The 10,699-nt window shown below is 37.7% G+C and overlaps 1 protein-coding gene across 1 annotated transcript in view; it reads left to right on the top strand.

The window, feature by feature from the left end:
* The window catches only part of nhsl1a (NHS-like 1a), a 53,040-nt gene continuing 42,341 nt past the window's right edge, over positions 1-10,699 (top strand). Inside the window, exon 1 of the mRNA XM_051868053.1 lies at positions 1-439. Coding sequence (XP_051724013.1) covers positions 154-439 — 286 coding nt within the window. The 5' untranslated portion in view covers positions 1-153. The remainder of the gene's footprint in view (positions 440-10,699) is intronic.

Genomic DNA, 10,699 nt, shown 5'->3' with positions numbered 1-10,699 from the left:
GAATAAGGGCAGGATCCTTTGAATCATGAGGCGGGATGTCAGGATGTTTGCAGAACAGGTTACGACACCTGACTGGACAAAAACAATTGACACTTATAAAGGACAAGTGGAATAATTCTAATATAACAAACAACTGGATCTTTCCCATGAAATATGCCGTTTCATAAGAGAATAGTGGAGCCCCGGAGCCTGGGCAGAATAAACAGAGGACGACCAGAAGTTAATGGGGATGTATTTATTTCCCTGGATGCTGTGAATTGTCAAACCTTGATTAACATCCTCCGTCAGCTGTCCGATCTGTCGCGGCACGCGAGCAGCATGTTTGAGGAGATCCAGACAGAATCAGCGCTGGTGATCAATAAAGCTTCCGCGCTGCAGCACAGACTGGATTCACTGCAGGACACTGTACGAAATCTCAACCATAAGAGGACCACAATCCGTGAGTTCATGTATTCAACCACATTGTGGCAACAAGCATATTGCTTAAAACTAACTAGTATTTATGTTTATGTTATAGTACGTATTTTTAAATTACTAGTAAGCAATCCAATAGTGATTATTATTCATTACAATTAACTATTCAGTTATGTGGAATAGGTAATAGTAGCCAAACTAAGAAATAATTACTTGTATACCTAAAGAAAAAGAAAATTCACTGAAATTCGAATACACTTTAATCTAAAGTAAACAATTAATATTCAAACCACAAATTGCAATATAATTCAATGCCAAAAATGTGCAATTTATAACCAGTACAGCGCTGTTACTGTTGAGACACTGACTAGTAGCAAAATAGTAAGTACTAATTGATAGATGCTACTGGATTAATTACTAGTATACTGAATCTCTTTTTTTTTTTTTTTTTTTTTTGCATATATGTAATGAATACAACTATGAAAATGAATAAAAACTATTAGTACTATTAACATAAAATATATGCTAGTTAAATTTAAGGAATAAATGTTAAAATGGCTTGCCATAATGGCAGTGCATGATTCCAGATCATTAATTCCAAATTCCTTTCTAGATGCTTGGCTTTGACTGGATGTGGAATTCAGGCTTGTGTTGCACTTTTATCTCATGACACTTGTTGTTGACCGCCACTTTTCACTCTCTGATTGAGAACTGCAGCACCAGTTAGAACAAATAAATACAGGTTTTTGGAAAAAAAACTGTGCCAATAATAATGGTTGGTACACCAATCATTGAGGTCTTCTCTTCTGTTACCTGTATTCACCATTGTGTGTGTGAGCATGTGAAGGCAGTTGTGTTTTTGGTCGTAATGGATTATTTTGGAATGCATATCTCCTGCGAGTCTGGTTAATGATAATAAGCATATATTTTTGTCATTCATTACAATATCAGTGTCACCAATGTAATGCAATCCTCGAATTCTAAGCATTTGTCCAAGCTGGTAGTAATGAGTCTTCTTTATCTCCTTTTTCTCATTGCCTTCTCTGCGTTCACATATTTCTGTGTACCTCCATGGTCAATATGTTGCACTTCTGTTCAGCGATTCCCTCTTCAATGCTTTCACCTCCAAAGAAAACAATGGGTGTTTTCATTGGCCCTGCCTCCAGAACTAAGCCCAAAGTAAGGTGAGTGGAGTGCAGGAAGCAGAGCATAAGTGGATACATGTGTGCTCCAGACATCCAGCCCTGGACGATATATTAAAAGGTACTAAGAAAGAAAAAGAGAGTAATTTCTTTGTCTGCTGCATGCTATGACATGGAATCTTATACGGTCACTGGATACAATGGAAATAAAATTCAAATGATCAGACAAATAACACCAGGCTAATCTTCAACAGATATTGGATGTACATGTAAAAAATTAAACAAAATTTATGTCTTTGCAAACCTTATTTTTATGCACACTAAGAATGAGGGTGACCAAATGTAAACGTTTAAGAATCAGTCAAGGAAAAAAACAATATTGATTGACCATTATTTCTGGGACATTCTGTCAATCAAAAAAGAAAGTAGTTTCCAAGGCAGAACAATTTATTTCATTGAAATAATTTGATTAAAAAATATATCAATTTTGATTAAAGAAAAAATACATACAGAATAAATACTTGAATCAGTACCTGCATGGTTTACATGCAAACAAAGGTTATAATGCAACACAGAATTAAACATTTTGCACAGACATTTTTCTGAGATTGTTTTAAAACATCAGCCCCCATATTTTATTTATTCTGACAATAGCAAATATAAAACAGTATATTTACTGTTGAGTCTGAAATGCATAAACCATACACATATTGTGTCACAGTATGCAATCCAGCTGTTATACTCCTACCCACTCCTTCCTCCTTTCCTCAGAGAGCAACTCCAGCCCATTCCTCAGAGTTCGTCTGCAGGGGGAGAGCATGTCGAAACCAGATGTTGGTCCAGCTCTTATGAAGTCTTTCACTGACACTGTGTTTTTATCACAGCCAGATGAATGCACACCCTCTTTCTTTGTCTATTTGTGATATTTCCCTCATTATATTTTGGGAAATATAATTCCCCCCTGCTGTATGTGCGCTTAAGTTCTTTCCAAATTCCTTTTCCATCCCACTCTCTTTCTACAAATGGAATAGACATTGACCTGTTGTGTTTTTATGTTTTTTTTCCTGCTCAAATGGGGAATAACTGAATACAAGTGTTAGAAACAGTGGCTGTAATGAGTACACAATGAAGGAGTAGCGGGAAAAAACAGACTTTAATAGGATCCAATAGTGTATACATCGACAATAATGTACAAAAGAACTAAACATAACAGGGAGTATCCATGGGGGAGTGGAGAAAAGGAGGAGCCAGGGAGGAGCCAGGAGCAGGAGAACCAGGCGGGGACCCAGAGAGCAGACAGGATGATAGCCAAAGGCGGAGTCAACGGAGGGAGGAGCCATGGTGGAGACTTGCCTGATGACACCTGGGGGACGACTGATGTAGACGAAGACGACGGCAGAGGAGCCCTGGGCGCAGACGGCGAGCAGATGGGACCAGGCGACACCAATGGTCCTGGAGGCCGAGGCGGAGCTGCAGCGACAAGCGTCTGAGGTGGAGCCAAGATGCCTGAGGACTTAGGCAGACCTGGTGGGACTGAAGAGATGGAGGGAAGGCGAAGCCCAAGGGGTGGAGAGACGGAGCGCAGTGGACGGGTAATAAGTCCATGGTGCAGGCAGGGTGACGTCTGACCAAGGCATGGCCAGGGGGATGAGGGAGCCAGGTGGAGCCGTAAGGACAATGGTATCTGTTGGAGCTGAGGGAGGTGCCAAGGTGAAGCCGACAGGTTGACGGACCGTGGTGAAGTGATTGGATCAGCGGCTGGAGGCAGAGCCGGGGGATCCACTTGCCTGGGCGACACTGGAGAACTGAGGGTTCGAGGCTGATCTACACAATGGAGTGGCATCAGAAGAGGAGCCGAGGGGCTGAAAGAAACCAGCAGAGGCAGGGCTGAAGGACTGCCTGAGTTTGGACGAGAAGGAACTCAGGAGACACAGGAGACTTCATGCTGGATGGGACCAGCGAGGGCACAGAGCTCCTTCCATCCCCTTGAACTCCACGAGAAGTCCCACGCTGCCGGACGATGTAGCCGGATCATACATCTGGTCAGACAGACAGTAGGGCTCGGGCTCTGGGGCGATGGCTGGCTCAGTCCTCTTGTTTGGCTCTGGCTCGTGCATCGCGGCAGGCTTAATCCCTCCATCTGCGGTAAGCTCTGGCATACGCTCCATGTAGCAGGGTGATGGCTGGCTGGGCTCTGGGTCGCAGGCTGTGATGGAAAACCCTCCTTGCTGGAGGACCCAGTCCAAATACTCCAGCAAATTCCTCTGTTCGGGGAGGAGGAGGAGACACGCTGCTTTTTGTTCTTTTTGTTACTCTTATAGAGGGTCCGTTATTCTGTCAGCAAAGGTGGCTGTAATGAACACATAATGAAGGAGCGGCAGAAATAGAATCTTAAATAGAATCCAATAGAGTATACATTGACAATAACGGACAAAAGAGCCAATCAGAACAGGGATTATACATATGCGCTTAAACAAGGGATAACAAGGGAACACAAGTGAACGTAATCTGTAATCAAGGAGACTAACTAGGGAAAACAGACAGGTAACCCATGATGAAACATACAAATTACAACAAGCAGAGACCTTTGGGTTGCTAGGAGTTAAAAGCTGGAACCTTGGTGAATAATTCTATTTAAATCCATGAAAATCTGGTATCAGTTTAGAATCCTCTGAAGTTCATATTGAAGGAAATACGGACTGTTGAAATCTGATATATGAAATCTGGCCTGCAGAAGGCTGAATTCTTAATATTTCAAAATGGCTTAACCAAATTCTGGATAGCCTATTTATCCAACAAATGGACCATAACTGAATCAGGAACATTTTCTTTGAAAACTTTTAATCTACTTACATCAATAAACTTCAAGTTATCTTACAAGTTTGAAGTTCAAGACTGAAGTCTTTAGTGAATGCAATTGAGTTAAAATGCATCGTAGATATCTACTTGAAAAATACACAGTTCGTATCAACTATTAGACTAGCTAAAATCGTTATCTCCATATGAATGCAGATTTTGACAATGACAATGTGTCTTGTTGAATAGTTTAGTTACTGAAATACAACTCGTGATCATTCTGCTGTTTCTCTCATACGGGAAAGTTTTGCACTCTTGACTGTTGTGACATCATGTTGTTGAGACAGTTGTATCACATATCTCTCCCATCCAGACAATAGATGACTCACTGGAACTGCTGTAAAGTCCATCTTGGTGCACCTTGTGGGCTTGTTTTTATTTCATGACAGATTTTTATGGACACTCTGAACTTACTGTTTCCTTTCCTTTCTGCAGTCTGTTGTTGGGAAATGGTTCTGTGTGTAACCTTAGTGATTTATATAAATGGAAGCAGAGGGCTTCATATTTACACATCATTTACTTTTCCATTTTAATTTAATTCTGGACTTATGATGAACCTGTGTTAGTAAACTTGACATTGAGTCCAGTATCACGCTTCTGTGTGTCATGGTTGGTTGCAGGCTTGCAGCAAAGGAAGAGTAGAGGCAGGATCTAAACACAGCAGTCACATTTATTAACAACACTTGATGAAACAAAAACACACAAGAGCACAGGAGTAGCCCATATCCAAAACTGCAGGAGAATAACAGCCAACTAAACATAGATGTGAACAGGCTAAAACTAAGGTCTATAAATACACAGAAACCAAATAGCTAAACAAGGAGCAGGTGAATCAAATCAATTAAACAATGAGTCCCTATGACAACAAATGAAAACATGGAACATAAGGAACCATAGAACAAAAAGGAAACACAGGAAACAAAGATCTAAACTAAAAGTGCATGATAATGAAAAAGAAACTAAACTGAACTTTACACTATGATATAAGAGAGAATTTCATGAAGCCTATATGCAGAACATCTGGGTTCACATTTCACTCCAAAATTCAAAAGAAAAGGAAAACATAATATTTTGTAAATAGAAAATTAGGACTTTCTATGACCATTATAAAGTTATTCAAACCTTTTTCAAAGTTTTTTTTCTGTATCTGGTAAAACTACTATTGTTTATTCATTTCTTAATGTCTGTGAATAAATTTCATATTTTAAAAAAACATAGATTGTGTTGAAATCATTGTTCCCTTTCGAAAGGGAACTCAAGCTACGTCTGAACGCTAGGGGAACCGCCTCCGCGGGAGCCGGTGTCTGAAACACATATCCAATCTCGGCAATATCATATTGACCGACGACAGCCCATGACATCATAACAATGTGACCCACAAGTATATAAGGGGCACCCAGATAACATGGCTGCGTCCGAAATCACATACTTCCCTACTATATAGTATGCGAAAAACAGTATGCGAGGCGAGTAGTATTTCCGAATTCATAGTATTTGAAAAACAGTAGGCGAGAAGTACCCGGATGACCTACTGCTTCCGCCCGAATTCTGTAGTAGGCATACGATGGACGCTGTGCTATCCCGTGAGGCCACAGGAGAGGATTCTTCATATTCGAAAATGTCGGAAAGCGGCGATGCGGTTCCTTTCAAGTCTAAGTACCTCAGGGAAAAACGGTGTTTATTGTGATTAAATTGCACTTGTTTAACACAATGTAAGTAAACGGCTGACTTATTGAAAGTTTAAACAATGTAAATCGATGAGAAGATTTTGAGAGTCGGCTGTAAAAAGATGTTTAATCATTATTACTAAGAGCACATCAAGCTAACGAACAGTTCGAGATATTAAGCCTTAAAGGTCAAATAGTCAATCTTTTAATTGATGGGGTCTTAATTACAACAAGAAACGTTTGCATGTTATTTCAGCCATACTCATGTCTAGAGAGAAAGCCATTTTACATGTCCCACTTTCTGTGGAATAAAGCCCTGCTTAGATGTATTACAGTAGCTGCTTTCTGTCTAAACAAAAGGAAAATTAAACTTAGGCCTAAATGGTTCCTGCAATAATGTATTAAATTACCCATCATATTCCTTCCTAAATTTAACATCTGCACTGGACAAAAGATTTAGCACTGCCTTTTATGCTTAACTTGAACAAGAAAAAACTATTCATTTAAAATACGAAATAAATGTCATAAAAACCATTAAATTTAACTTTCTCATGCACAAATTGTTACAACACTAATTTTGTGTTTTAAAACAAATTATAAGCAAACTGTTTGTGTTTCTTGAAAATTATTGCTTCAATTAATTTTTTGGCAGATAGAACCTTATAATTCCAAGCGAAAAGTGTTTTTTTTTTTTTAGAATTAGAAGGTTCTATCTGCGTTTGACCCGTTCCAAAATTCCCTATTTACAAATTTGAGAGGATTTTGATATTGTACATTTAGAATACATTTAGGGTCCCTGTCATTTTCATGTTTGAAAGAAACTTGTTCCCCATATAGTTTTTGCTATATTGAACACAAAAACCGCTCAGAACGCCGATAGAACCTTATAATTCCAAGTGGACGAAGTATTTTCTTTGTAGACCACTGTTCCCTGTGTAGGGTTTGTGGAAGGAATATGGGTATGTGTCGATGCCACCAACTTGTAATAATAATTATAATAATTATATTAATAAATGTTATTATTTAGAATAACATTAGGGGAACGTTAAAATAACTTTAGGAGAACGTTAAAATAATGTTAGGAGACCGTTAGAATAACATTAGTGGAATGTTAAAATAACGTTAGGGGAACGTTAAAATAATGTTAGGAGAATGTTAGAATGACGTTCCCCTAACGTTAAGAGACCATTTGAATAACGTTAGGAGAACGTTAGAATAACGTTAGGGGGAACGTTAGAATAACGTTAAGAGACCGTTTGAATAACGTTAAAATAACGTTAAGAGACCGTTTGAATAACGTTAGGGGAATGTTAGAATAACGTAAAAGTAACGTTAGGAGAACATTAAAATAATGTTAGGAGAACGTTAGATTGACGTTAGGCGAACGTTAAAATGACGTTAGGGGAACGTTAAAATAATGTTAGGAGAACGTTAGAATGACGTTAAAATAACGTTAAGAGACCGTTTGAATAACGTTATTAGAACGTTAGAATAACGTTAGGGGAACGTTAAAATAATGTTAGGAGAACGTTAGAATAATGTTAAAATAACGTTGAGACCGTTTGAATAACATTAGGAGAACGTTAGAATAATGTTAAAATAACGTTAAGAGACCGTTTGAATAATGTTAGGAGAACGTTAGAATAACGTTAGGGGAACGTTAAAATAACGTTAGGGGAACGTTAGAGTAATGTTAAAATAACGTTAGGAGAACATAATATCGTTAGGAGAACATTAAAATAATGTTAGGAGAACGTTAGATTGACGTTAGGCGAACGTTAGATTGACGTTAGGCGAACGTTAAAATGACGTTAAGGGAATGTTAAAATGATGTTAGGAGAACGTTAGAATAACGTTAAGAGACCGTTTGAATAACGTTAGGAGACCGTTAGAATAACATTAGGGGAATGTTAAAATAACGTTAGGAGAACGTTAGAATAACGTTAGGGGAACGTTAGAATAACATTAAAATAATGTTAAGAGACCGTTTGAATAACGTTAGGAGAACGTTAGAATAACGTTAGGGGAACGTTAAAATAATGTTAGGAGAACGTTAAAATAACGTTAAAATAACGTTAAGAGACCGTTAGAATAACATTAGGGGAATGTTAAAATAACGTTAGGGGAACGTTAGAATAATGTTAAAATAACTTTGAGACCGTTTGAATACCATTTGAATAACGTTAGGGGAACGTTAGAATAACGTTAGGAGAACATTATAATAACGTTAGGGGAACGTTAGAATAACGTTAGGAGAACATTATAATAACGTTAGGAGAACGTTAGAATAACGTTAAAATAACGTTAAGAGACCATTTGAATAACGTTAGGGGAACGTTAAAATAATGTTAGGAGAATGTTAGAATAACGTTCCCCTAACGTTAAGAGACCATTTGAATACCGTTTGAATAATGTTAGGGGGAACGTTAGAATAACGTTAGGGGGAACGTTAGAATAACGTTAGGGGGACGTTAGATTGACGTTAGGCGAATGTTAAAATGACGTTAGGGGAACGTTAAAATAATGTTAGGAGAACGTTAGAATAACGTTAAGAGACCGTTTGAATAACGTTAGGAGAACGTTAGAATAACATTAGGGGAACGTTAAAATAATGTTAGGAGAACGTTAGAATAATGTTAAAATAACGTTAAGAGACCGTTTGAATAACGTTAGGGGAACGTTAGAATAACGTAAAAGTAACGTTAGGAGAACATTATAATAACGTTAGGAGAACATTAAAATAATGTTAGGAGAACGTTAGATTGACGTTAGGCGAATGTTAAAATGACGTTAGGGGAACGTTAAAATAATGTTAGGAGAACGTTAGAATAATGTTAAGAGACCGTTTGAATAACGCTAGGAGAACGTTAGAATAACATTAGGGGAACGTTAGAATAACGTTAAAACAACGTTAAGAGACCGTTTGAATAACGTTAGGGGAACGTTAGAATAACGTAAAAGTAACGTTAGGAGAACATTATAATAACGTTAGGAGAACATTAAAATAATGTTAGGAGAACGTTAGAATAACGTTAAAATAACGTTAGGAAACCGTTTGAATAACGTTAGGAGAACGTTTGAATAACGTTAGGAGAACGTTAGAAAAAATGTTAGGGGAACATTAGAATAATGTTAAAGGAACGTTAAAATAACGTTAGAAGAACATTAGAAGAACGTTAGAATAATATTAGAAGAAAGTTAAAATGATTTTAGGGAAACATTAGGTTTGGTTATTTTTTGAGAACCAAATAATAATGTTCTTTTTAAGTTTTATTTTTTGCAACCATAAAATAACGTTCCCAGAACGTTGCAGGCAGGTTATTTTTAAGTAAACTAAAAATAACTTATACAGAACATTCCCTAATAGTTATTTTTAAGTTATTATTTTGCAACCATAAAATAATGTTCCCACAAAGTTGCAGGGTGGTTAGGGGAATGTTAAAATAACATTAGGAGAATGTTAGAATAATTTTAGTGGAACATTAAAATAACGTTATAGGAGAATGTTAGAATAATGTTAAAATAACGTTCTTTTTACCAGTAGTGATGTTGTAGCCTACAATGAGGACGTTGTCATGTCACCTGAAATAGTCATAAGTGTCCCAATGTGTAGTGAGCCCGGGTCCTTACTAGTGCCCGAATTCATGTACACGATATACTGATTCACAAGCTCGGGAGCTGATTGAGACATGACATCAGCTGTCATGCAGTCTCCTTTATTTCTTTCCTCTTACTCCTTTTGCCTATACCACTTAGAGCCTCGAGCCTATAAGCAGGAACTTCAATAACACAATTATAAACAAATTTTCACTAACTTGTAACATCTCTAATCTGTAATTTGTTGTGTTTTTACACTAGCACAGAATTTAATCTTTTCTTTAGATTTACATGTGAAAGAGTTGGGTATGGTTTCTATGCCACTGTTTCACATTTTCTTTCTTGTTGTATTAAGCCTCTCTCATGATGATTTTGAGAAGTTTGATTTTTAGTAACAGCTCATGAGCTGGACTAAAAGCATGCTTGCTGTGAAAGGCTTTAGTGAGCAGATCATGTCTGGTGAGATTTTAACTCGTCAATTTTCTCAAAGAATCTAATTTGATGGAACGAAAGTAGGAGGTCTAATATAATTACAGTAATGGAAGGAGAAAGGCAGGTACTTCTTACGTAGACCAAAGAACTAGGTAAGAGATGGCAGAGTAACATAGTAGTGCAATAATGTGGTTCAAGTTTGATTGCATTTCCATGCCTCTGGTCTAAAGGTGTATTTGAGTATACCATGGCAGAATCTGATGATCCAGCATACTTTCCTTTTTGTTCATTCAGCATCATTAACTGACTGCCCTGCCTTGTGGCGGCTCTGCCTCAACAATAGGTGTCTTGTGCTTGGATGAAGGGGCCCTGAACTTACATCCAGCTTGGCATTGAGAGCAGAGTCTTTTTGATTTGAAGCGCTTTTGTTATTGAGTTTATTTAGTCATGGCAGAGTTGGAGTAAAGTACTCTTACAGGTTCATGCCAATGTGAATTACAGAGGTCAGGGCCTGATGTTTTCATTGAGTTGAATTCTAGTCATTTTAGCCATTTTCAGTGCAGAAGCCTCTCAGTCTCTCCTGTTCCAGAT

This window comes from Ctenopharyngodon idella, chromosome 17 (assembly GCF_019924925.1).
Source record: "Ctenopharyngodon idella isolate HZGC_01 chromosome 17, HZGC01, whole genome shotgun sequence".
Classification (NCBI taxonomy): Eukaryota; Metazoa; Chordata; class Actinopteri; order Cypriniformes; family Xenocyprididae; genus Ctenopharyngodon; species Ctenopharyngodon idella.
This window is presented reverse-complemented; position numbering and strand designations above follow the sequence as displayed.